Raw genomic sequence first — 27,956 nt, forward strand, 5'->3', positions numbered from 1 at the left:
TCCAACTTCAATTGAAAATGAAGCGTTTTTTATGCTGAGAAAGATTAAAAATCATCTAAATTCGATCGCTTGCATGAAATGCTCGAATGCAGAAAAATTTGAAAGAATGACTGCAAATGAGCTTAAGTTAGTCGTGTAACACTGGTGTGAGAAATGGTGAATAATGAAGGAAACTATATAGGAAAAAATTAGGGAGGTGAAAATATGTCTCCTATGAAAAATTTCTTGGTTTAACATAGGCACAAACTGGATGTAGGAATGTTCAATCTTCCGTAAACTTATTTTATATATAACTGGGGTTTTTTTATTGCGTCCTATAAATAACAGGAATTATGTCTTTAAGGCTGTGGAGCAGCAGATAAAGAACTTTGGTCAGACACCAACCCAGCTACTGACTGAAACACATCCCGCTCGCCAATATCGACAGGTATTTTGCTTAAAGTTCCTCTCGAGTATCTTTGCAATGACTTTACGTCGTCCAGTTAATATATTTTATACGCTTCTTTTGATTCGAAATCTTACGTATCTTAAGTTAGGTTTTCTTGTTTTATCTCGACATGCTATTGTTCCATTTCTTCGTTTCGTTATTAATGCTTTCATCATCATTCCGTCGCGAAAGTCAACAAACACGTGAATTTTATTGCCAATTTTCTTCATTCTAGAAACTAGATGGGTACGACTACTCCAAATGTAAGTACAGAAAGTAGATATACGTACAGGAGACGCGAGAAATGAAGATAATAATGATAAAATTTTTATTGAAACTGATATACCCATTCAGCTACTTAATGCTGCTCTTTCCTTTTGAACAGTTTTCACGTTTCGAAATTTTTGAAAATTATATATGCATGTCATGTAACTATAAATTCAGCAGCACTTATAAAATTACAAACTGCATGTACATCTATGTGAAGTATGTGTTGGCACAAGAGGTTTGAAGTATGTATGAGTGCATGAGGAACGAGTTGGTGTGAGTACTAGAGGCGTGATTAGTTTGGACTACAAAGGTGTGATTGTATTTGAGTACGAAAGACATGAGTATATTTGAGACAAGAGACTTGGGTACCAGAGGTGGACTGGTTATCATCATGTAAAGAGATCAAGTGTGTAAAATATGATTAAAATTATTGCAGGTGCTTATCTTTCTTTCACTATTACTCCCAACGTTCCTGTGACTTGCATTGCGCTAAATATCTCCTTACCAACATCTCCTGGTCTCGTCACTGTAAGTTGTAACCAGTGTTTCTCTGTCAACAAGTGGATATGTCCAGGTATCGTATGCGTTATGCTTTGTTATATTGAAGTTTACACTTCTGCATGGGGCCGGTTGTACAAAGGCCGAAGAACGCCATGCACTGGATAGCAATATTTTTGAAGTCTTTAAAAATCTCTGAAAAGAGAACAATCTGCGATTTGAACGGGACAATCTATGAAATACAATGTTGGTTCTTGAATTACGGAGTTTCATCATCTTGAAGAAAATACAACCACTTTTTTTCACAAGTTTGTAAACGTTACTATTCAATGAATAACGCTATCCATGCATCGTGCAACTGGCCCCTGTTTTGGAGAAATATTGATTTATGTACGCGCATGAAAAACATGAGGCGATTGGCTTATACTCAAAATTTCAAACTGCTGTGAGTTGTTGCTTAAATCTACTCCGACGTTTAGTTTTTGTTTTTTTGTAATGGTAATCCTTGTTTATCCAGTGATATGGAATTCTCAATTTCAAATAAATATTCAATTTCGATTTTGGAGGTTGTAAAATTACACAGTAATTCATAATTAAAATGTTCATACGATTTGTTTCATTTCAGGCTTGCCTCGTGAAACGTCTTTGCAAAATGTTGAAATCGGCACAGATCCTTTAATAGGTAAACACTGCAAGTTGTTCATTACTAAGTGTTCTCGAAGTGCTTTGCTTATTGTTCTTGAAGTGTTTATAAAGCGAAAATCTCCCTATTTATGCTATGTTTTTATTGAAAAGAACTTTTAAGACTTTCTCAAACAGATCCTGTGCATGTCTTCACATTCCTCGAGATATTTAAGTATTTTTAATGTGCGTTTACAAACCAGCGACGTCTCACTGCTTAATGAGTCACTGCGACATTTCAATTATCCTTCGGTTTCCGAGCCAGTTTTTCAAGAAATGCTTGGGCCAAATTTTGTAGACTTCATTCCACAACGAAGAAACTCTGACTTGTAACATGTCAGCAAATACACCTGTAGAAATTCTCGGTATTAGGAAGCAAACTCTCGATGTGTTTTGTGTAAACTTTCTTTTAACTCGATGGGATAAATGCTGGAAAAGGCTTACGTTATTTACATATAGATGGCAAAAGTATACACCCTCGACGTTTGCTGGGCGAACCTTTGGACCAAACCGTCACTCTTACCGCATCGTGCTTTTGTGTAACTGATGATAACCGTTTCATTATTGCTTGTGGTTATTGGGATAAAAGTTTCAAGGTTTTCTCGACAGATTCAGGTAAGCAGCATGGTCAAAGGTGCTTCTATAAAACAATCATGGGACAAGGTTGAGCGCGATATCAAAAATTATCCAGATCGAGCAGTTGCAACGCTCGACCTTCGGTCTCGTGCTTGCACCGATCTGTTCATGAGCTCTTTCAAAGGCCTCCTCGGTTTGTATAAGCCTGTGCTAACACAGTAAACATATCTTATTTCTTAAAGGATAGTGTTTTATGAACTTTAAACGAAATAGTTGTTGATATCGTGTGAAATGACTCAAATGACAAGGGAAGCCAAATTCTCATCTATAAGTAATAGATAAATGTCACGATGAACAGTTACCTGATTTGGGCTGTTCAAAGTTAAACGAGTTGCAAAAAACCACTTTTGCGGAAACTAGATTTACGCAAATTCAAGGACATTTCATTGGTAGAAGTGAACGTATTACGTGTAAACCATTATAAGTTTTGTTACGGTTTTGTTGTTCTGAAGGTATTTTGTACCTGTCAAGTTTCCCCAGGTTACGAACGTCAGGTGTTACAACTCTAACTTAAACATGTCGGGGGGGGGGAATCTAAATTAGAAATCGTCTTATGTCTTTTTGGAAAATTTTGATTTCAGCTAATAATCAAGATTTGTCCGATTACAAAGATTTTACAAAGAAATAGCATTGTTGTTTTCCTTCGTCAATCGCACCTTGAATTGACTTATGATTATCTAGATTTGTATGGTTTTCACCATCGCCTATACTACTCCTCTCTTGTGTTCTCGTCACCAAAACGTTATTTTGATTGTACTGCAATTTTTCAAGGTAAACTTCACCAGTGCGTATTTGGTCACTGGGACGTTGTGACCAGTGTGTCGTACGCGGTGGATATCAATGGAAATAACAATAACGATGCTGTAGTCGTATCTGGTTCACGTGATGCCACATTGCTTGTGTGGTACTGGAATGGAAAACAACAGCGAATTTCATCCAATGGAAAAGCAGGTGTGCAATTGAGGAATGATGTAATTGAGGAAATACGATCTGAGGAACCTTTTTCCTCGATTTAATGACATAGACATTCCTAATAATGGGTTGGTAAGGATCGAAGGAATAAGTGTTTGTTTTTGCAGTGGATTTAGGCGAAATGGTCATTTTTATGTAGAATGCTTAATCGCCATTTCTATCGATTTGTTTGTATTACATGAATCACGTATTTCAAAAAGTTTGAAGGCAGAAAAGACGATAGGCCACCTTATTAAACAGTCCCACTTTACGAAATTGACACAATGTTTTTTTATTGTTGTGGAAAGTTTGTTGGGGCGCACCTGGCGATTGTTAGATTGAACTGTCTTTTTTTAGCTGCACGAAGCTACGTGTTTGAAACATATTGTGTGTTGTTTTACCTATACGCTTGTTTCAGACATTTTTTTAAAACTCTTTCTCAGGTGATACGGCATCAGCACGTGCTATCCTTACTGGTCATGAAACAGCTGTGCTATGTGCTGCAGTTAGCTCGTCTTTGGGATTGGTTGTCAGTGGCTCACAAAGTTAGAAAACGTTTTATATATCGATGGATTATATAATTGTACAATGAAAAAATTCTTTACATTTTCATTTTTCTGAAATGTTTGATGCCAAGGATGTGTTTACTGTATGTGTGGGGGTGCGACAGTGGGGCAACTTTTCCACGAATTTAGCATACCAAGCATTTGAGCAAAAGAACGTGTGGTATGTATTTGGAGCACACTTCATAAAAAATCTTTAAATCATTGTATGTAAAGTAAAAGATGTCACCAAAAAATGTCGGACGTGGCACTGCGACATTACGATGTTTTCGATTTGCAAAGGGATTAGTGAAAATATACTATATGGTTGAAACTGTGCATGGATATTTTACCACAAATTCGTGTAACAGTGTTCTCAAAATGAGACTTGATTTTCATATTAGTGTTAATCCTATAGCGTCTTTACGTATAGTTGAAGAATAAACTTTTTTTGATAAATAATTTTTTGATTTTCTTTCATGTTCTTTACAGATGGATCGTTTTACTTCATACGATAATGGGTGATTTGATCTGTTCCTGGTGGAGCCGGTGTTCTCGTGCAAACACCCTATAGCAGTAAAAATATCCAACGAAGGCTTCATTCTTGCTAACTACGCGGATACGAAAGGAGTACTGGCCCTTTTTTCCATAAATGGAAAGCATCTTAAAAGTATTGCATTAGAAGAGCAGATCTTGGTAGGTGTAGTGACCGTCTCTGTAACTAAAAACTTCGGTCACAGATTCAAAAAAGTCATGTGAGATTTTGTGAGTGATAGGATCAATTGTATCGCTAAGATTGGTATTAAAAACTGCAGCTCGTAATAGGAGCGCGTACCTTTAAAAAGGGTGTTTGCATCTGTAGCTATGTCGGAGAAAAGTCCCATATAAGGAAAGGAATATATGTTAAATTCATGCTTTGTTGAGCATCAGCACTTTGATTTACTATCTAACAAGGCCGCTGTGACATCACATGGGAACATTCTTTAACAAAAATCAGGAGTGAACATGTCATTAACATTTGAATTTTTGTATAGTATTGGGTATACGGTACATATAATGGCAGAGATCTCTGTATTTCGTTCACATAACTAAATATCAAGTATCAATGCTATTCACCAGTGTGCATTTTATATGTGACGAAACATTTTTTCCAGGTTTCCTGCTTTTCACGAAATGGAAATTTCTTTGTTACCGGTGGGTTTGGCAAAACTGTTACCGTGTGGCGAACGTGGGACATGCACGCCTTGCACACGTTCCTACCATGTGATAGCAGCATACGTACTCTTACCTTATCAGATGATTGCAGGTTAGTGAAGTGCGAAATCGGTTATTCCATACTTCATGAACTAAAGCTGTGGATTTAAAAGGAGGAGAGGGTGTCTTTCTCCAGTTGAATGTATTCTTTTACACGGGCACATAAATATAGATATACCTTTATGTTTGTCTTTTCTAATTTCGAGAAAGACACAATAAAATTGGCTTAGAAATTAAAAATTTTAAAATATGAAAAAGTTTTTGTGGTGTATCGTCATTTATGACGCAGATCCAGACACTAGATAATCAGATAAGATTACACCACAGTCCATTTTTTGAAAATAGAACTTTGGTAAAATAACATTTGTGTTCATTTTCATAACTGCTGCACAAATTTCGAGTATTCGGTGTAAACGCTTTTGAAAGAATGTACAAGGCAACTTCAGCCATTCATTCTTCAAGTATCCTAGCAGTTAAGTTTTATTTGATGGTATGGGAGCTCTTGTGTTTTGGGTAATGTATTTTATGCCAGAGTAATAAGCAACACGCAGATCAGGAAACTGTTTTGGCTGTTCAATGATCCTCATGACATCCATTCTTTATCCTATACTGCATGACGTGAATTTTTTGGTTCTGTTACGTGGAGGTCGCTATACTGGCTAGTGACGCAACATAACGCTAAATGGCACTCGTGATGATAAGGTCATACAAAGTTACTTGTTGCCTTTTCTAAATTACATCGTATTACGTGTTCATTGTCTTTTATGCTCATTTTAATATTATGCAGAAAGTAGCCTTAAACTTACTAAACTTCTGTTTACTGAACAGAAACGCTCACTGCAAGGCTTCTTACAAGATGTTTTTTAATTATCTTTTGTCTTATGTAGTATAATATGAAGCATATCCGAAAGAAGAATCATGTTTAACTCAATATTTGAGAAAGAAACAAGAATTTTTTTATTCGAAAAGCAATATTTCGAATTTGTTACAAATTCATCATCAGACTATATTTACAAGCTAATCGATGCTCTACTTATATGTGCGTTACATCATTTCAAGGGAAGTGCGGGCATGTGAGCTGGATGGGAGGGATTAGGTGATTGCGAGGCAGTGAAATCAAATAGCGTCAGTTTGCTTGTAAATATAGTCTGATGATAAATTTGTGACAAATTCGAAATATTACTTTTCAAATAAGAAAATTTCTTGTTTCTTTCTCAAATATTGAGTTAAACATGAGCCATCTATTCGAGTATGCTACATATTATGCTGCTTAAAATTGTCGGCTGTTAATGGCTTTTGTCTTAACTTTCGTTGAATTGTCGGCTGGAAAAAGGGTTAAAGATTAATTGGCGTATATTTTATTGTATGGCATGCTCTTTGACAAAAACTTCCCACTTATGATAAAATGTTTTAGCTCATCCTGCCTTTCGTTTTTTGAAAGGCAGACTAAGCTTGTATGAGCGTACATTTTTTCGTGAGCAGTTGGAGAACATTCTCTTCAATGTATCACCTGCATTGATTTACATGACGACGTGTTTTTTTTTTGGTATAGGTGTGTAGCTATCGGGTTGGCGTCCGGGAACGTGCTAGTGCTGGAAATGGAGTTTAGTCGTTGGTCCATGACATGAATGTTATTTGTACTCGTACAAGATGTTTTTTGTGAAATGAAGTCTTTTCATATTGAAAACGTACAACGTGAGCGCTTTGTGTCTAGCAGCGCATGACTAATTAGTGTAAATGTGTCCTCCTTCTCGTGTTCTTGTACTTTTTTTCTTCAACGCTTCTTTTCACCTGATTTGTCTTTCGTAATGACGTTGATAAATAGGCATATTTATATATTCAAAGCGGTGATGTGGCATGCGCAGTAGTTATGGTTGTACACTGTACATTGATAGTTGTAGGATCTCTAAATGCTTGTTCGCTGTAACTAGTTTTAATGCATTATTTGTAGCGATGTCTTTTTGTTTACTGGTGCTACTCTAGTAGATAGAATTATTTAAGCTTTCAAACATCTCATTAGCAATAAAATTCAAAAATTCATGCAACAGCAGTTTTCTCTGATTCTTCATTTGTTCATCGTGCCCTTTTTAGTTGTACTTTGATATTATTGAGAAGATACATCATCAGATTACGAACATCTCAACCATGAAAGTGATAATAAAATTACCTAGAACTTTTCGGGATAAAAGTGTTTGAACCGTTTTCCTCTTAAGGTGTTTCAACTTTGAAATTCCATGCATCAATGTGTTTGATTTATATAATGAAAAACTTTGTGACACTGAAAATCATTTCACATGTACTGCAGTAGCAAATTACTTGTTTTCACCAAAAGTTTTCTCTACACCTGGTTTGTCTACTCGGAAAATTTAGCTTTGTAGTTGCATACAAACATCTTCCACCGTTTTTGGATATGCTCGTAAACAGAGGTAAAAAAGAACAAATTTTCGACCAGAAATGTCTAAAAATCGACCAACAACTTTCTGGGCAATACTTTCGAATTTCCTAAAAGCTATGTAAATGCGAGGCAAATTAACAGAACGTCTTTCTGTCATAACGTCCTTGGCGAAACGCATTCAGAATGTGTTGAAAAGTCCGTCCGTCCCAGTGTGCCAGTGGTACGTCCCGTTCGGTTCGCGTCCTCGACGTCAAAGCATGGCGTAAAACGTCATTTTTCTTTTGCACCATTTGCACTGTTACTATGTGCGCCATCGCTACGTATTAGTCAGCAGTCAAAACCTACAATATTTATGATAAAGAAACTGATTATGATTTATTAATGATAAAGAAACTTGATATTCTGGGCATGGAGTCATTGACGATCATGGTATGGACGATAACAATTACGATGACAATGAAATAACTGAAATGGACTGTAAAGATCTTGCCACAGAGAGCAAACCCAATCGTCCATTCAAGATTTGTAGCATGTCGCGAGATAACAGAAAAGGCATTGTCTGTTCTTCACTTGAAGAACTCAAATGTTTATCTCGTAGTCGACTGGGATTGAACGAAGATTGTCGTGTTTACTTGGAATGTGATGGTACTGAAGTGGACAGTGAGGAGTACTTTCAGTTTTTGCCTCCGCAAACCTTGTTTTTAGTTGCAAATAGCAACGAACATTGGGAACCTGGTGACAGTAATTCTGGTAAGGTGTATATATTATGTTATTGGCATCAGAAGTGGGACTAGTGGCAGGCATAAGTCTGAAGAATATTATTTTACCACAAATCTAACATTAGCCAGTTGAACACCATCACATTGTAAAGGCAAAACTTTTGACTTTCTTCAATCCAGGAAAGAAATTGGACAATGGACGAATAACAGAAAGTCAAGAAAGCTATAGTGGTACTGATAAAGTGGATGGCCCGGTGCGGTTATCTAGCTCTTTACAACAAAGAATCCTTAAAGACCCTTTATTTTTTGTTTCTATGTCAACAGAAGACCTAGAACTTATTTCAGAATTTGGAATGGAAAATTTACCCAACCAAATGAATATTTCCATGGATCGTGCTCGATTAATCTATGATAATTGTGAGCTGAACTGTCCAGAAGAACTGACATAAAAGAAACACGTGACTTACTGGACCTTTGCCATAAGGCTATCTACAAATTCAGCAAAGACAACAAAGATTATCAACCACAAAATGCAAAGAAGCCTAAAACATCAAATGACTAGCACATTTATTTGGGTTTCATTTGTTATGGGAGAAATAGAAAACAAATTTTTTGTGGGTTGGTTGGAATTTTGAAGCAGGGATGGATGTGGGATGATTTTGTGGGTAGGAGAAAGGGTTCTCTAGTTTGAATTAAATTTTGGTGGCTACTTTGGCAGTGTCACCATGCATTGTTTTGGCTGTTCCATTTCCTTATACAATGTTTGAGAGATATTTTCTGCTTGACTATTTTTTGCCAAATCCATTATAATTTAAGTTTCGATTTTCCTCGATAATTTGTTAGGATATGGATATCCACAAAATATAGTGGAAGCACTTGACTTGAAATTTTAACATTCTAACTTCAAATATGTCGATTAATGTCGAATTATTCAATTAAATTTATATTGAATTTTCGTACGATCTAACGAGTGCACAATGAGTAAACGAAAGCGAGAAGATGATGGGCCAAATACGGAATTTTGTAACGTTTTAAACGGTAGGACTGTGTTTTTATAACTATCATACTTTTGTTCAAGACGGTCTAACATTTAACCATATGTCCAACATGGTGGCCATGAGTCATATCTAGAAATGATATACGTAGCCATAAAGGTGTCAGGTCAGTTAGTTTGCTTGGAATTTTATTATTACTATTGTGATTTTTTAAGAGATTCAAGAAGTTTGTAACTTAGTGATTTAACCTGATTGCAATTGCATGTTATTAGTTACATTTGATAGGTGGCTTTTCCCAGACTGGAAATCTTGTATTGTGCATCCAAAATGTATTGACCAAGCCTTCACCTATTGACTTAGCTTTAACCTATTGACCAAGCCTTCACCCATTGGCTTAGCTTTCATCAATTGACCAAGCCTTCACCTATTGACTAAGCTTTCATCAATTGACCAAGCTTTCACCTGTTGACTAAGCTTTCATCAATTGACCAAGCCTTCTGCCTTCACCTATTGACTGCTTTCACCCATTGACCAAGCTTTCACCTATTGACCAAGCTTTACCTATTGACCAAGCTTTCACCTATTGACCAAGCTTTCACCTATTGACCAAGCTTTCACCTATTGACCAAGCTTTTACCTATTGACCAAGCTTTCTCCTATTCACAATGCCTTCACCTATTGACTAAACTTTCACTTATTGACCAAGCTTTCACCTATTGACCAAGCCTTCAACTATGGAAGCATCCTTCACTTATTGACGCAACCTTTACCTATTGACGCTACCTTCACTTACTAGCGCAATAATAATAACGCTATTGACAAACCTTCACGGGTAGACGCAACCTTCACCTATTGATAAACTTTCACGTGTAGACGCAACCTTCACCTATTGACAAACTTTCACGTGTAGACGCAACCTTCACCTATTGACAAACCTTCACGTGTAGACGCAACCTTCACCTATTGACAAACCTTCACGTGTAGACGCAACCTTCACTTATTGATAAACTTTCACGTGTAGACGCAACCTTCACCTATTGACAAACCTTCACGTGTAGACGCAACCTTTAACTATTGACGCTACCTTCACTTACTAACGCAATAATAATAACGCTATTAACAAACCTTCACGTGTAGACGCAACCTTCACCTATTGATAAACTTTCACGTGTAGACGCAACCTTCACCTATTGACAAACTTTCACGTGTAGACGCAACCTTCACCTATTGACAAACCTTCACGTGTAGACGCAACCTTCACCTATTGACAAACCTTCACGTGTAGACGCAACCTTCACCTATTGATAAACTTTCACGTGTAGACGCAACCTTCACCTATTGACAAACCTTCACGTGTAGACGCAACCTTTAACTATTGACGCTACCTTCACTTACTAACGCAATAATAATAACGCTATTAACAAACCTTCACGTGTAGACGCAACCTTCACCTATTGACAAACCTTCACGTTTAGACGCAACCTTCACCTATTGACAAACCTTCACATGTAGACGCAACCTTCACCTATTGACAAACCTTCACGTGTAGACGCAACCTTCACCTATTGACAAACTTACACGTGTAGACGCAACCTTCAGCAATTGACGAAACCTTTACCTGTTGATTCAACCTTCACCTGTTGATGTATCGCTCACATAACCATTCACCAACTGACGCTGCCTTCACCTATTGACTAAGCTTTCACCCATTGACCAAGCTTTTACCTATAGACCAAGCCTTAACATATAGATGAATACATTGCATATTGACTTGCCTATAGATGCAACCATCACCTATTGACGTATCCTTCACTTATTCCTCTTCAGTCTATGAAAAGTGTAACATGACAAAGATGAGCTCTCCATTTCCTTGAGTATAATTCACATTTTACGTTAAATCACAGAGATGAAGAGCTATAATGAATTGAAATGATAGTTTCAATTAAAATCCAACTCACGGGCTTCAGGAGTACCTGTCTTACATATCTTTTAAATCATTGCATGTGAAAGGAAAAGTTTTCTGTTTTGCACGAATTGTCATTGAAAAGGCCCGTTCACACGATCCAATTTGTTTGATCCGATTGTTTTGCGTGGTTCCGTCTTTTTTTTTGCTTGTTCAGACGGTCCGACTATTTTGTTGATATTTATATTCGTTTAGATATTTATAGTCGTGTGAGCAGACAATTGTGTTCTCCAGTACATTTATCGATATATTTTGCGTATTTTAGTTCTTATTTTTTTCACTTGTCAAGTCTTTTTCACTTGTAATGTTTTGCGCCAAATGAAATTTGGAAAGTATGGAGAGTGAGAGGTCCGGGACTAGTCGGCCTTCTTTGATCTTATCGGATGAAAATAGAGCAAGTACTAGTTCCATCCGATTTTTTAAACTGACGAATCCGACTGTCGGGAGCTCACTTTGTATATGTTCACACGATTCGTTTTTTAGGATCCGACAAATCGGATCGTGTGAACGGCCTTTAAGGAAGAACGAAGCTAAATATGTTATTTTGCGCGTGTTGAATTGTTTACAATATCATTTTAGAACTTGCTGAATATGAAAGAAATGTTAATCGTCAGATTCACAAGTACAATGCCTACAGGTGTGTTACATGTTACCCACCAGCGGGGTAGTGGAAGACTTTTTTATTATTGGGCGAGGTGGGTTATACTTGTATATATCAGTGCCTTTGAGTAATTAGTTTCTATCGAAATCAATTGTCAATTGCAATTATATGTATATCATTATATGCATATCTCCCCTCAATTATTAATCTTTAGTGGCTCCTTATGAATGTTCTCATAACGCTGAGAAATTTATGGTAGTATATTGCATTGAGTTATCCACTCTTTACGGTTTTAAAGCTTTCCTTTACGACAATATAAGATGTGTTTAAACACAGCTGCACAATCGAAAACATGACGGGAAGTGTAGCACCAGCTCTGTGTGAGCTATAATCCTCCATATTGCCATGTGCATGAAGAAACCCACTAAGCGGCCATTGTGGACTTTAGTATCAGAAACAGACGGCTTATCAACTATAGCGGCGTGTTCAACGTGCATGCTGGCAAAATATACCATAGCAGTTAAATTTAAAATAACTGCTTTTGAAGTAGTTAATTTGAGATGTAAATCTATCTAAGGATGAGCTGTTGTAATTTATTTTGCCTCATGCACGTTTTGCCATTACGTAATATATACATGTAGACATTCGTAATGATTTATCAAATATCTTTTGATTGCATCTTCTCTGGACGTTTGATGTATATCAGTTGTTAAATTTAATTCCTGATAAGTTGCATCCAAATCACTGTCTTGTATGTATTATATTTATATATAGACTGCTTTTGTTTCATTATTAAATATCGACCTGTCTTCAAGTACCTGATAAGATTATGTGTTTTAGAAAGGCTGCTGCCGTTTTATTGAAGCATCCTACGAGAATAACTAGCGGAAAAGAAGCTCGGACATTGGTGATTTGCTATCATTAAGAATATTGCTATGGACTGAAGAATTCTTTTGTCGTGATTGATTAATTTTTTGTTGTTGTTGCAAACACAGCCCGGAATTGGTGAAAAGATCGCCAAGAAATTGGACGAGTATATCCAGACTGGAAAACTGGCTAAATTAGAGAAGGTTTTTGTTATGTCTTTCCTACATTAATGTGTTCAAGTAGCTATTTACGTAACAATTAATACGTTAGCAACAATTATAGATCAGAGATGACGACTTGAACCTGTCGATTGGAAATCTTATGAAAGTTTCTGGTGTTGGGTATTTACGTTTTAAATTCTATCATAGCATCCTAATTATAAATTCAAAATATCTTCATAACCAAATTTTAGGACATGATTGTAAATTTCCAAATATATTTTAACAAACCGTAATATGTTTTAGCACTGGTAAATGAAATAAAAAAAAGATTTCGTTGATTTTTATTCATGATTCGACGACTTCTTTCATATATAGACCAGTGGCTGCCAAGAAATTTGTTGACGACGGTATTAAGACCATCGAAGGTGCTTCTGCAACTCGTCATCCGTATTCTACTTTACTTATTTTTTGTGGAGTAAAGCGTATTTGCACTTTGTGTATTGGTTTTATACTTTATTTCCTTCTTCATGCAGATCTCAAGAACATCGAGGATCAACTTAATCATCACCAAAGAATTGGATTAAAGTATGTATTTGACGCTTCGGATTGACAAAACCGCCATATACAGAAAGGTTGGCTGTATCTAATTCGCCTGCCATTTAGTTGCATATGTGAAAGCATTGGATGAGTGTCAAATGTTTTCATTTTACAATAACTAGATAACGTAAAACAAAGACTTGGTTGTTGTTACACACTCAAATGTTGCTCTTGATAGCGTATTTCTAATGGTGAATGAGAATTAAGCAGTTCGTAAAAGAACTTTTAAAATCCAAAATAAAGTTATAGCTATAAAATTAATGACACGATGCATTTCGACAGGCATCTCATCGGGCACCACGTCTGCCTTGATGAAAACCAAAAGTCTACTTGTATGTATAATGAAGACACTGAGTGATGAATGAAGATGATGAAGATTGTTTTCATTATAAATGCAAGCAGATTTTTGGTTTTCGTTCAAATAGATGTGGCACTTGATGAGAGGTCTGTCAAAATGCATCGTGCCATTTAAGTTCATTTGGTTTATTTTTTTCGGTTTTATATTTTTCTTTTAAAGAACAACTGAATTGTCATTCACCATGAGAATTACTCAGCTCGGATAGATATTAAACCAATGACGTCTTGTTGCGAAGAATCAACAACCTCGTAGGCATGCACGAGTCATATTTCCTGATTGTGTCGTGTCTTGATACTAAAATTAAACTTTGATTCGCTTTTCGTTGATGATTGCTGCTCAGGAAATGTATATTTTTGATGACATTCGTTAAGAGCTTGATGGATGAAGAATCAAAGCAGAGGTTAATCCTGCATAAGAAGTAAATATATTAGTATAATTTTATGGTCACCACCTTGGTATACTGTATACCTGGAAACTGTATACCTGTACATGTAGTGACATACAGACATAGATTGATTAGAGTATTTTACTCGTTGATTTCTTTGTTCCGCCGATCTTGTACCTCTCTTTTTATACGAGAGGTGTGTATATGTTAAAAGAAAGGAACGAGTACCTCCAGCCTACATGTAGGTTGGAACTTTGTGTGTGATAATACTAACTCGTTTAGGTCATTGAGTTCTATAAGACCTGGAGGAAATGTCAACCAAATTACTATAACTTATTTGACAACCAAAATCCGCCATTACCGCCATGTTTTGACCACGGGGTCCAGGCCCTTTTCCTCCAGTTCTTATAGAACTCAATGGTTTAGGTATTTCGAAGATTTCGAGGAAAGAATCCCCAGAACAGAGATGTTGCTGCATCAGGTGTGTGATTCTATAGATTGTAAAACTTGTCTCTACAAACAAGCAAACGGTATTTTGAATGTTACATTTACTTTGGTCTCAGAAATTTCTCCATGAGGAAGTGACAAAAGTGGACACTAAATATACCATTGAAATATGCGGAAGCTTTAGAAGAGGCAAGTGCTCAAGCATTAGGCTCGTTATAATTCTGTAAATATTCGTACCACCACCAGTGTGTCGAATCTAAGTAACTCGTTGCCATTATGAATGGTTGAGAAGGTGTTGTGAATGGTCAGCAAATAACATCGTCTAATTTATGACTTTCATGTTTCTTTCCCGGAATAGTAGGAACGAGGTTACCCCATCTTTTCTTTAATGGAAAAGAAGGAATGCAGTTACAATTTATTCCTTTGTATTGATTGCAAAATGCTTTCCAGGCAAACCAAGCAGTGGAGACATCGACGTGTTAATTTGTCATCCGAATTTCACTTCCCAAACCAAGGCGGACACCAAGGTCTTTATAGAAATAATCAAAGTAATTTCAAAATTATGTGTCCACAATTTTCAAGACCATTAAAATCAAACCTGTTGATTTTTTCTTTTGCGAGGGATTATATATTTTTTAAAACACCTAGTTACAACTTCTTTTTCTTTTAGAGTGATTACCTAAAGCAAGTTGTAGATCATTTGAAAGCACGTGCTTATATCACTGACGTCTTGTCTCAAGGGGCTCTCAAGTTTATGGTGTGTCAAAATTATAATATGTGTACAGTTTCGGTTTGCTATCATGCACGAGAGTAGGCACTTTCATAGCAAACATATCATGTATTAGAGTATGTATTAGAGTCTCTGAAGTTATATTCAAACAATGTGCTACAAATTCTCTCTATTATTGCACAACTTAGGGCGTTTGTCTGTTGAATCAAGAGGAAGGTTTACCGGGGCTGCGTCACCGACGATTGGATATAAGGTTTGTGTGAAGATTGCAGTCTATTTCACAGCACTCAAAAGAATGTTGACCTCGTGTCAATATGAGAATCCCAGCGGATTTTTGAATGATGTGCATTTACACTTTTTGATTGTTTAATTATATGTTTAGTGAACTGTCGCGGTTTTTTAGTGTTTTCAATCATGTTGTAAATGGCCAACCTTTGATGTATTTCTTGATAGATTAATACCTGCTGAACAGTTTTACTGTGGCGTGCTCTATTTTACCGGCAGTGATGAGTTCAATCGTGAAATGAGACAGTATGCATTAGACAAAGGGTTCACTTTGAATGAATACAACGTGAGGTATATTCATTTACTTGTGTATGCATCTCGAATTGTTTGTTTTGCGGTCAGTGGTGCTTCATGAGGTAATGGGTATCATATACAAAACGACATCATGTATTGAACTGTTTTCTTACTGGTTCATCTACTCCAGAATTATTAATGACATTTGAACTATCCACAGGGGCGAAACTAGAACGTTAAGTGGGATGAGGGAATATTCATATATTCAGCCTGCTTGACTGATTTGTTTTGTTAGCGATTATAATTTCAAAAGAAATCAGCAGGGCAGAGCTGAATATATGAATATTACCCCCAACTTAACGTTCCAGTTTCGCCCCTGACTATCCATCAAACTCTTATATAATTCACATGTCTGCTGCAATTTGGTCTTCGGTGATGTAAATAATCAGAAAAGAAATAATTTTTACAGTCTACCTTATTCCGTGATTCATTTTGTGATTTTTTCTTTTAGGCCCCTTGGCACCACAGGTAGGCTTCGAGGGCATTTATAAGATATGCCATATTTATTGGTATTGTTTCCCTTCAGTGCGGTGGTTTAATTATTTTCTCTGGTCGCTTGTTGATGACATTTTACTGACATGCGTTAGTCGCTTTTGTCAATATGAACATAATAGCCCAACATAAGACTTTTAAAAAAGCCATAACAATAATAAAATAGAGAAGGATTTATTAATAAATGTTGGGCTATTATGTTCATATTGAAAATTCGCTTTCCGCCTGGCAAATCTCTGGCCACGATTTTAAATAAGTCGCTATTTTTGTTTAGTTTTTCGGTCATCGTTAATTCGACTTATAAATCAATTATTTAAATTGAATTGATGAAGTGTATCAAATTCAAAGTTTAGTACTCGACATCTAAACGACTTTGTTCAATTTGCCCCACCTGACTTTTGATTCACAATTGCGTACAGGTATTCCGGGAGAATCAGTTCCCGTTACTTGCGAACAAGATATCTTTGACGTCATCGGTATGAAATATCGCCTCCCGAATGAGAGAGACCTATAAAGAAAGGAAAGACCATATTTCATTTTTATGGTGTTTATAAAGCCAGTTGATTGTCAAGAAATGTCTAAAAAAACTCATTTTACACAGCCAGTAATATACTCATTACATTAAATTAAGAGCGTCATGTAACAGGTTAATTCGAGGGAAGATTTGCTAGGGTAAGGGTCGAAAGGGTGCTCAAGAGGGGTGCTAATTTCCCTGCAAAATATTAATATACTAAGAAATCAAGAAAAAGGATTGTGATTTGTGTTTTACGAGGCACACTTACAAAAAGATACCTCTCAATACTCTGTTATAAGAGTGACAGAATCTAAGAAAAATTCTGAACAATGCTCTGAACAATTGCCATTCATTGTTGTGACTTACTAGTTACCAGTTTTCTACCCTTGCTCATCCAATATGGCGGATAAAGTGCAAATAATCTGTTTATCTGTAGATTTGGTAATTTTGGTTTGAAATCTTCACTTTTCCGCAATTTTTATCGTAGTAGCTCAGTCAAGGATTGTAGGCAATGAGCCTATAGTGGATTAATTTGTGGTGCAGTAGAAAATGAAGCGAAGATTTAGCGGCTCAAGCACTTTAATTTTGACGAGCCCAATCGATGGAAGTCAAAATAGTGAAAGCGAAAGTGGGCATACCCTTCGTTTGAGCAAGCGTTCCAAGCCAGCAGCACTAAGTGAAGCGCGTAAACTTTCCAAGGAGCTATCAGATAGCCGAACGTCAAAAGAGGCACTGACAATTCTGGTGAGATTTTCGAAACAACTTCCTCTCGACACCTTGGAAGAAAATGAATTTGCTGCGAAAGTTATCGTGGAACGCGTGAGCAAGGAAGAAGATGTCACGAATCGTGTGAAATTGTTTTCAATCTTGGGCACTTTACTAAAGTATCCTCACATGAATTTAAAATATGTTGTGGAGGAAGCTATTCGATGTTTGAGTAAGGAAGGTTAGTTTGAAATATTCCGATACATAATATGGTTCATGTTATTGAGGGGAGGGGGGGGGTTTATTATGATAATGCATTGTGTCTCTCTGTCCTGTGTAAGCAAGACTCGCTAATGAGAATTTCTAAATTGTTTCGTGCAGAATCCCACAACGTTATTGCAGAGATACTGAGTACTCTCGAAATCATTGGAAGATTTCTACCATCACAGGTGAGTGTTGTTGATGTACTTGTGCATGTAAGTTAGTAGTCTTCATTCGTCTATACAAGCAACCTGTTTCCCATTTCAAGGTTGAACTTCATGCAAGAATTCTTCATTTGGCAAGTGAGGTAAGTTGCCTGTTTACTTGCAAAATATTGTAACTAGCAGTGCTGAAGAGATTAACTTCCCAAAATGGCTCAAATGTTGGGGTTAAGCAAAGATATGGGTTGAGCTGTGAAGGCATAACACAATACATGATGACATATGATTTTATGATACCACAGTGTTTGAATTTCATGCAGAGAATGGAAATCTTGTCCCCAAGATTTGTCAACTGACGAGTTTTAGTGGCTCTGAATTGTTACTTGGAACATGAAAAAGTGACAAAATTTAAAGTTTTTGGTTTCGTTTGCACTCCTTTGTCGGCCCGTGGGTTGATAATTTCAGCTTTTGGTCTCAACATCTTTGCAAAAACAGACATACTCTGCTGTCTGGATTCGTGGCCCAGATGACTCTTAAGATAGATCACAATAATAACAATTTATACAGTTCTATACATTTATATATAATTACCTCCATATTAAGACATTCACACTTGAAGTAGAACACACATGCATTCAAGAACTATCTTTATATCTAATAAATCTAATCTATAAAGCAGAAGGGGAAGTTTGCCTCCCCAACACTTTAATGAGTGGTACCCCACCATTCATACACACACACACACTTCTACAGCCTTACAGGTAATAGTACAAATCCCAAATGCTTCCCATTCCATTAAAAATATTTGAAAAACGCTTTACATGTTTTGTAGTGATTGAAAAAAATTCTTATTAAATTTAGTAGTAGAAATATAGCATTTGTTGGCAAAATATATTTTGTGAGGAAATCTTCTTTCACTCTTTAGCATCTTAAAAATTCCCATTACTTGGTCCGATGTCGTTGTTTAAACATTATTGCTACCATGGATAGCTCAGCAAGTCTTCAAGATGACTCTAGGCCTGCCCAGTTAGTAGCATCTTTGCAGACATTCACATCTGATTCAGATCCTCGTGTTCGAACTGAAGCAATCGAAGTCCTTGGTGAGTAAAACAACCATTCTCTGTTGTCTGTTGTTTATCTAACATGTTATTTATCATAATGTAGTTAATTCTACATGGTCGTGGTTTGGATTTAACGCCTGGTGTATGACAGTGCTTGTGAAGCACTAAAAGATGATTATGAAGAAGTCCGAATAAAGGCTGTCAAGCTGATTTGGGTCTTTAGTCAGCTGCATCCCGAGCGGTGAGTCACTAGAGATTTCATTTCCAGAGATTTCTGTAATAACAGGCAGGACAATTGCTTACGGAAAGTCAAACCTACGCAAACCCTTCGTGGAATGAACTAGTGTCCAGTAAATAGAGGCGTCCACGTGATAGAGGATTAATTTTACGAATTAGCTACACCGGTATGCGATTAAATTCAGGATTTGGATCGTCATTCGGAATTCATACTTAGTGTTGCTAAACTTTGTAAACCTATTTGTGTGAAATGCTGTATGTACGGTTCTCTTACGATAGGCCAACTTCATACATTCCGTGACTTTAAGAATTTATCGGTGTTGTGATTCATTAGAAAATATATGCATTCGGGTTTGAGCTTTCGGTTTGTGGCTAAGAATGTCATTCAGGGAGCAAATGGCCTTAGGCAGAAGATCCAATTCAAAAGGCTATTTGCATTCTGGCAATCACGAATAACTTGCAAATGCACAATGCCAGATTTCAACTTGGCAACATGTATGTTCTTTTTATTTTAAACCCCCAAAATACTACTACCTTGTTGACTTCCCTAATAAATATAGATCTCCCACAATTGCGTCACTGTTTTGGCCATTTACTCTATGACGAATCATGCGAGGTCTGCTTAAGTCATATAGCGTTAACGTACATTGACAAGGTCATGATATTAAAACAGGAAGTGTGTGCATTCAATTAATAATCATCTGTCAAAATAGTGAGAAAGTTGCTCGGAATGTGGTGCAATCACCAATTTTTGCACAGTGCTAGCTTATGACATGCTGATCAGTATTCGAAATGGACCCCAGTGTGATCACCCCTAAATAACCTTTCAGGGGGGGTTGCTCTCGTCTGGCAGAATTTGGAAAAAAGTGTTCAACACTTGGTTCAAGCACCAAATTTAGCACAGTGATAGCTAATGACGTGCTGATACTATTTGATGTGCTGATGTCAGTGTAAGCTAACGCACTAACGCCGGTCATCATGCGAAGCCCGGCTTTACGTCACCTTGGTCGTTAAGGATTTATTCATTTTTTCGCTACGCGAGGAATCTCTTTTTAGGATGATCGCATCAGCCACGGGAGACCAAAGACGATGCGTCGACGATGCATTTGTTCGCATATGTCAGATGGTCACTGATCTCTCAATGAAAGTACGAGTTCAAGCTGCTGGACTGCTTGGCTCCTTACATCTTGTGAGCCAGATCTATTTACAGCAAACACTTCACAAGAAGGTTATGTCACATCTCAAAGTAAGTTTTCAGAGGTTTCCAAATGAAATCTTATCAGTGACAATGGGAATTGTTTACTAAACAAGTTCAACATTTGCGAAGTCAGTTCAAGTTACGCGAACACGATTGTTATTTTTACGAAAATTGTTATTTTTCAATATCAAAATCATTTCTTGAATGCGTCCGAAGAGTTTTTACTTTCCTTACCATTTCTGCCTTAATATGAAAAATAACGTTGAAAATTCGTTTATTCTCAAACCTTGAAACTATCCATATATAAAACTGAAAGTATACGAGCAGTCGAAGGAACTGCTCGCCAACAAGAAATAGTTTAATGAGTTAACATTAGAGGTAAGTTACACCTGCAAAAAAGAGATACAAAAGATATACTAATGGTGATCCTTTGCTCGCTTTAATTACATCTTTGCATCGGATAGACAGGCTGTCCTTTAATTTAACAAATCTTCGGTGCCAACGACAGTCATCACTATCAATCATTATTAAACAAAGACTGAGCAGTTCTTTTTGACTGCCCGTGTTTTATCAAAAACTCAATACACTTCTCCGTCTCAAATGCCTTTGATTATTGCATCTTGTCATCGCTTTACTTAATTCTAAGCTTTTTCACTGTAGAGAAAAAAGACAGATCACGAACAGCAGCGAGAGCTGCACGCGTCTGGTTTGAAAGGCAGCGAGAGGTGGGGAACTCGAACTGCAAAAACTGCAACTGCTTCAGCTGAAGTAAATCCGGAAGAGGTGTCTCTGATCGATAGTGGTGCTTGTGGAGCTTTCGTATACGGTCTTGAGGATGAACTATTGGAGGTACTTTATGTTATTTATTTCATGGTCTGAGGTATTGTCTTTTCTCAAAGTTTACTATCAGAAGTATTGTTTATTCCCGATGCTCTCTGTTTAAGGTATTGTGTGTATTCAGAGTTCATCGTGAGATGTATTGTGTATTCCCAAGGTTTACTGTTAGAGGTATTAGACTAGATTAGGCATTTAAAATAGACGACAAATTATTTTTTAATGTGAACATGTTTCGACGAAAGATAACTTAATGTTTGGTCGAAACATGTTTATAGAGTTATTGTGTGTTCCTTGAAGTTCACAGTTAAATGTAGCTATATAATTTGTCTTTGTTTGAAGAATTGTGTATTTTCAATGCTCATAGTTAAAGGTAATATAATTGGTCTCTTATTCTATCATCTTGGTTACAGTATAGTGAATCGCAGACTATATTGTGAGTGAAATATATTATTTTTAAGTATTTCAAACGGGCTTGTTTATTTCAATAAGGTTCGTTCAGCGGCCGTGGATTCACTATGCGAACTTGCCGATCAGCATCCGGAGTTTGCTCGACAATCATTGGATTTCCTTGTCGACATGTTCAACGACGAAATCGAGAGGGTTCGTTTGAATGCCATTCACAGTTTAAGGAAAGTGAGCCGCCATGTTGTCTTGAGGGAAGATCAGCTGGAGACCATTTTGGGCGTCCTTGATGATTCCTCGTGGGAAATTCGCGAGGCAGTCCGTGAACTCCTATCTTTTTGCCATCTTTCGACGCGTGCGTGTCTTCATGACGCAATTTATGCCTTACTGCGTAACCTCACGAAATATCCCCAAGACAAAAAATCAATATGGAGGTACTGATTTTTAGATAGTGAATAAAGAATATGCAGAAGGGCTGTACTCGCTGTTAAACTTTGTTTTACACGTACGTATATCTCATTACGGATGTGATCACCACGTTAGCAGTGAGTTAATTGCATTTTTCGACTATCAGGAATAATGAATGGGCTAACTGCATCAAGTAATCTAATTACGTATACGGCACCGAGTTGCGCAGCGAAGTTGTCCTTATGTTTATTCACAATACTGTAGTTGTTATAATGATTTTCACTCGCACATTAATCGATCAGACTTGTTACGTTTGTCTGCGACAAGATATGCCTTTCACGTTTGATTTAAAATCTTCTCATGATGTTTCTTCAAGTAATTTTTGTTTATACCACCTACCAATACGTCGCCAATGGCGTGTACTCCGACAGTCATAGCGAACTTGCTCATTGGCAAAAAAATAGTTAACTAGGGAAACGTTGGGACAAACTGCCAAAACATTCGGAATAAGTTACACTGCAAAAAATGTATTTTATTATGAATTAGTTGATTGTCCTAGAATAGTTATTGAAAAGTAGTGAATCCTCGTCTTTCTTTAGTGTTACCTCTGCATCGGTTAGGCATGTTATAAGGTTATATGTAGTTATGTTAAAGTTATTTTAAGGCTCTATAAAGTTATTTCAATTAAGCTTTGGCGAGGATGATTATCACTATCAAACATTACTAGGAAAATAGTGACCTCTTTGACTGTCCGTGTAAATTCTATTCAATTATGTTCGCGGGGGAATGACACTATGAAAGCCTTTAATAACCGAATTTCTTGTTGAGATTACTGACTCTTTTGTGCCTGGCATATTTGAACGAAAGTCGTCCGTCAAACTTTTTGAGGGATGTATTTGAGGGAGATGTGTATGGAGGAGTACACATCCCTCCTAGCCTTGATTAGAATGGGTGCAGGGGGGTGCTAATTTTCCTGCAAAATCTTAATGAACGCATTAAATTAGCCAAGCAATTGTGAATAGTGAAGCAAGCTTCCAAAAAATGCATCAAAAACGACTGACATACCACGACAACAAGCAGCCACCGAAATATGATTCATTCCTAAATTTTTTTCATTATTTAAGCTGTTTGAAACATCTGGGTGGACAGCACGAGAATCTCGCCGTGTCACTCGTTCCCGAGCTGCTATCAACACATCCTTTCTTTGCGACGTCCGAACCGGATGTGGATGATCCCGCATACGTGGGGATGGTTGTGATCGTTCTAAATGCTGCCCTCAACAGTCCTACGATAGTACCCATCCTTCCCCTCACACGCCGTCACTACTACTACCTTCGTGACAAATATCCCGAACTCTTACCCGTGATATCGTTGGGCACGAAGACGTCACGTGCGTGCGGGCTGAAGACACGAAGCATAGGTAGAATTTTCTTTCACTAAACGTTATCGTAGTGTCGCAGCCTTAAGACTTGTTGCTGCCATGTTTTTAGGTAGTGCGCCGAATTCAATTGATTTAAATCTATACAACGTCCGATGACATGCGCCTTGCGAGGCTATTGTGAAAATCACCACGTTCAGCAAGTGCAATCAATTAGATTAAAATGGATGATGAAAGCTTCGTGTAAAACAATTTATAGGATATTGAATTTCGTATTTCCAGAATTTCACAGTTTGAATCCGCAATTCTTTTGTGAGGAATTCAGATTTCGGTATTTTCGATCTAAAGTTTTGTTGTAGAGCCTCTTAAATCTTAATCGTGAATGATGTTCACAGCTTGAAAACTTCCCATAGCCTTAGAGGTGCTAAGCCATTAATTGTTTTTTTTGATCAGCGCTGTTGAATTGTTTATGACAAAAGCTTGCATTTATATTGATTCTAGATGTTGAAACTCCCGAGGTCTTTCTATCAAGAAGTTTATCGGCTGCCGTAAAAGCTTCACTTATTGGAGATAAGAAATTAAAGATAACAAGTTTGAAGAGGATCAAGAAAGATCTCGAACATTTTTCTGACGTGAAATCGAGGTGTTCCGCGACGGCGAAATGTGCGTTGATGTACATCAAAAACCAAATCGCCGTTCTCGAGATTCAAACGCAGCCGTTTTGGGATAGTCCTTCCGTGTTATGCTGCAACTGTGGCCTCCTCACTCCCGCTTTGTTGCAGAATCTCATTGTGTTCTCCTACAAAATGGACGCCTTGTTCGTTGGTCTTGACGCCGATCAACGTGAAGCGATCAGGGAGATCAGGCTATTGGCTCACAGTCTTCTCATTCTATACCTGCATAGGAACAGCCCGAAAGCTCTTCAGAGTAACAGTATGGCCGTCAGCGTGTGGGAGCAACTTCTGGCGCGAGTTCGCTCGCAGAGTAAACTGTCACGCTCGGCTGATGGCAATAGAGAGTCTTTAATAAAGTCCTTCAGCTCTTTTCAGGATTTTGTCGAGTCGAATATTACGAAACCTTTGATCATCGTTGACTATCTGCAGTCCCTGGTGCTCGATTTCCAGCCTTCTTCGCTGGTTGTGGAAAACCAACTGCGCGAAGCTAGTGCGATCATCAATGAGCCACAGGCAGGCTCGGATAATCCACTGCGATTCCTAGCGGGACTTACACTTTGTATTGACATTGACGCGGATATTTCCAACGTAACACATACGTCCCAAGTGTATGTGCAGGTAAACTGGGGTTCTTTATTGATATACGGCGATAATGTTTGTAGGTAAATAGGATAATCTATAGGTAAATCATAACAGGTGAATTCGTACAGTTTTGAATGCAAAGGAATAGATTTGAATGCTGACTTTTCATATTCTGGTCAAGTGGATGCGAACCCTAAATATTCCTTCTCTCCTGACGAAAGTGAACTGTGTTTTTTAGACATTAACTTTTGTTACGAGGAGGAAGTATTTTTTCGTTTTGAAATGAATGTATTATGTAAAAGTAGACACTTGAAAAACATCGATTTCATCTTTTCAATTATTTAAATGTATTTGAAGTAGAAAAGGAACTTGTATGGACTGCGGAAAGCTTGTTCAAATGATTATGAAATTACTTTTTTGTCACCAACTAGCAATTTCAAAATCTGTCTTGTTCTGTACTCGTGGATAGCATTGTCAACGTTTTTCATTCATTCATTCAGACAGTACTACAAATACTAGAACGCTTAAAGGTGACACGAAGCCATTTTTTATTGATATTTTACATTGAATCGTGTCAACCTAAGCGAACTTAGATGAAAAGTTAAAAAAAAAGTGTCCAAAAACAAAAATTATAGCTTTTTATTAACTCGAATCTCAGTCAATAGCATGGTTCAATTACCGCTTGAATGCTTGAAGCTTGAATGCAAACAAATTGACGTCACGCCATTGTGCAAGCTCTAAAACTCGTCCCCAACTTCCGAGCCAAATTAAGTTATTTATTGCAGAGTAGTTTTAAGTGATTGTCAGTAAACAAAAAATAAAATGACACATTTTTTTTTAACTAAGAAGATAATCGTCTTCCGATTTTAAAGAAGAATAATTGGCTTTATGTCACCTTTAAGGGCTGTTTCAAACGTCGAACTTTACATGCGCCGAACGCATTAAAGACAAGAAAATGAGATAAAGTTCTTCATTATCTTTTGTTTGAAATACATTCGGCTCGTGCAAAAGTTCGACGTTTGAAACGTTTGAAACGCGCTTTAATCCTCTTGCTTACATTTACATTTTCCAACCATTTCTGAAGAGTTTTCAACCATTTCTTTTTAGATTGTTTTTCCTGATTTATCTGTTCAATTATTCAAACCTAAACCGACCGACTTTCGTCAATTATCGAAAATGAAACACCGTCTTGTGACAAAAGTATTATTTTCTCACTCGTCGTGGTCAGGTAGGTATGAACTAGTCAGTTTCTGCGCATGTCTTGCTCTTACATGTGTAGAAAGGTGCAGGATTTGGAGTGGTCTTAAATGTTTCTTTACTCAATAATTTGAATAAAGTTTGAAATTCGTTCATCATTTGGTATTTCTTGTCAAATTTTGATGATTGTTACAATGATTAAAGCTAATTTCTAATTCCTAAAAACAGTTCCTATGTTTTCATGATTTTTCACCATTTTGTTTCGCGTTCATATTCACACTTATTTTGAAACAGTTATTTTTTGACATGTCAGGCTGCGTCACGAGTACTCACCCTTAACTGCTGATTGGCTCACTGTTTAGACACTGAACCACAGAATAATGATTATACAGAAGGGTCACTCAGGTGTACAACGCGTCCTCATGTCGGCCATTATTCCAGCCAGACGATTAGGATTTCTCACTTGTTTCCAATCATTAAAATTACATCACTTCAATACTTAATAATGAATTCAAGTATATTTTTACTTAAGAAATGACTTCGGATCATTTTAAAGGTTTGGAAACAGTCAAAACCCTAATCCTCTGGCTGGCTGGCGGCCAACATGCTCGAGGACAAAACATCAAAGGCTCCGACATGAGTGATTCTTCTGTATATTCTTATTCTGTGACTATACTTTTAGTGAACTATAGTAAAGTAGTGCTAATTCTAAAGTGCCTTTGGGTTGTTAAGTACCAGGTCGAGAAGTAGATACCACTTTTGAGCACTGCAACATTTTTGAGTATCGATACCAGAAGTAGCATTCAATCTTGAGCAATTCTGACATTCTTTTTTTTTCTTACCATTTCGAAAGGAGTTACCAATTCTTGAGTACTGGGACGTTGTTAAATACCACCTCTAGGTGTAGTATTCATTCTTGGTAATTGGGACGATGCTGAGTACCATATCTAGAAGTACTAATCATGCTTTGGTACCCCGACTCTGTTGAGTACCATATCTAGAAGTGGTAGTCATTGGGCACTCTGAAGATGTTGAGTACCTTCTGTAGGAGAATAAGTCATTGGGTACTCTCACTTTGTTGAGCACCTTCTGTAGGAGAAGTAGTCATTGGTCAGAGTACCCTTGACTAGTCAGTCAAGTAGTACCAGTACTAATTCCACGGCGTATCCGCTAATAGTCTTTAAAGTCGTTTAGACCACAAAACACCGGTTTTTTAGGCAATCACAATCGACATTATGACTTTATTGCCAAAATAATTCCTTTTGTAGATCCTTGTCACGTGGATATCTCGTTGGTTTTAAAATATTCTCAGGACATCAACGAGCAAGAAGTGGTCGACTTCGTGGATTCTGCCATGGCGAAGACTGAGAAAATCGACAAGAAGGTGGTCGTGCAGATCAAGAACTGTGCGGACAATTTACAAGATGGTTATGTCGAACTTTGTGCACCTGTTCAAGTATACGTATTGCCAAAATCCTCTTGTCATTAAACAAAACACTCATGGCGATAACATGAAGTACGACGCACGTAGGTTAGTGGTATGATTTGATGGAAGTGCATTGATATGAAATCAGATCTCATTAAAATCATAATCTTGTGCACTTGAGAGAGATCTGGTGACTAGAACATAGTTCCCAAGCGTGCTCAACCTCCTTGGATATTATCATTGCCTGCGGATTATAAATTGCCTTCACTTACTAGACATGCGATTTCTATTTCACGAGGTTGTGTACCATGCTATAAGTAATATGTTTTTCCGCATTTAATAAAAACGACGACTTTTATAATATGTT

At 37.2% G+C, this 27,956-nt stretch overlaps 4 protein-coding genes across 4 annotated transcripts in view; all 4 read left to right on the plus strand.

Moving 5' to 3' along the window:
- LOC124445354 (neurobeachin-like) overlaps nucleotides 1–7,304 on the plus strand; it is a 57,481-nt gene extending 50,177 nt beyond the window's left edge. Inside the window, 10 exon segments of the mRNA XM_046996073.1 lie at nucleotides 344–427; nucleotides 663–690; nucleotides 1,134–1,271; nucleotides 1,821–1,877; nucleotides 2,336–2,491; nucleotides 3,284–3,463; nucleotides 3,907–4,008; nucleotides 4,498–4,701; nucleotides 5,160–5,311; nucleotides 6,812–7,304. Of these exon segments, the coding sequence (XP_046852029.1) occupies nucleotides 344–427; nucleotides 663–690; nucleotides 1,134–1,271; nucleotides 1,821–1,877; nucleotides 2,336–2,491; nucleotides 3,284–3,463; nucleotides 3,907–4,008; nucleotides 4,498–4,523 (771 nt within the window). The 3' untranslated portion in view covers nucleotides 4,524–4,701; nucleotides 5,160–5,311; nucleotides 6,812–7,304.
- Nucleotides 7,305–8,030: 726 nt separating this feature from the next.
- LOC124445287 (cell death activator CIDE-3-like) lies at nucleotides 8,031–9,130 on the plus strand. Its single transcript, XM_046995996.1, has 2 exons — nucleotides 8,031–8,404; nucleotides 8,554–9,130. Exons 1-2 carry the CDS (start codon nucleotides 8,086–8,088, stop codon nucleotides 8,820–8,822), a joined length of 588 nt encoding a protein of 195 aa, XP_046851952.1. The 5' UTR covers nucleotides 8,031–8,085; the 3' UTR covers nucleotides 8,823–9,130.
- Nucleotides 9,131–9,264: 134 nt separating this feature from the next.
- On the plus strand, nucleotides 9,265–17,296 carry LOC124445285 (DNA polymerase beta-like). Its single transcript, XM_046995993.1, has 15 exons — nucleotides 9,265–9,411; nucleotides 11,911–11,968; nucleotides 12,773–12,839; nucleotides 12,928–13,002; nucleotides 13,082–13,140; nucleotides 13,336–13,385; nucleotides 13,494–13,545; nucleotides 14,727–14,781; nucleotides 14,864–14,936; nucleotides 15,198–15,274; nucleotides 15,418–15,504; nucleotides 15,666–15,730; nucleotides 15,931–16,053; nucleotides 16,508–16,524; nucleotides 16,968–17,296. Exons 1-15 carry the CDS (start codon nucleotides 9,351–9,353, stop codon nucleotides 17,060–17,062), a joined length of 1,014 nt encoding a protein of 337 aa, XP_046851949.1. The 5' UTR covers nucleotides 9,265–9,350; the 3' UTR covers nucleotides 17,063–17,296.
- A 148-nt stretch (nucleotides 17,297–17,444) lies between these two features.
- Nucleotides 17,445–27,946, plus strand: LOC124445292 (integrator complex subunit 4-like). Its single transcript, XM_046996000.1, is given in 13 exon segments — nucleotides 17,445–18,008; nucleotides 18,149–18,216; nucleotides 18,297–18,335; nucleotides 19,115–19,282; nucleotides 19,354–19,382; nucleotides 19,384–19,491; nucleotides 20,544–20,733; nucleotides 21,346–21,534; nucleotides 22,012–22,358; nucleotides 23,457–23,752; nucleotides 24,212–25,002; nucleotides 26,074–26,194; nucleotides 27,432–27,946. Coding segments are annotated over 13 exon segments (2,964 nt in total). The 5' UTR covers nucleotides 17,445–17,611; the 3' UTR covers nucleotides 27,653–27,946.
- The last annotated feature ends 10 nt before the right edge of the window (nucleotides 27,947–27,956 follow it).

This window comes from Xenia sp. Carnegie-2017, unplaced genomic scaffold (assembly GCF_021976095.1).
Source record: "Xenia sp. Carnegie-2017 unplaced genomic scaffold, XeniaSp_v1 HiC_scaffold_22, whole genome shotgun sequence".
Taxonomy (NCBI): domain Eukaryota; kingdom Metazoa; phylum Cnidaria; class Anthozoa; order Malacalcyonacea; family Xeniidae; genus Xenia; species Xenia sp. Carnegie-2017.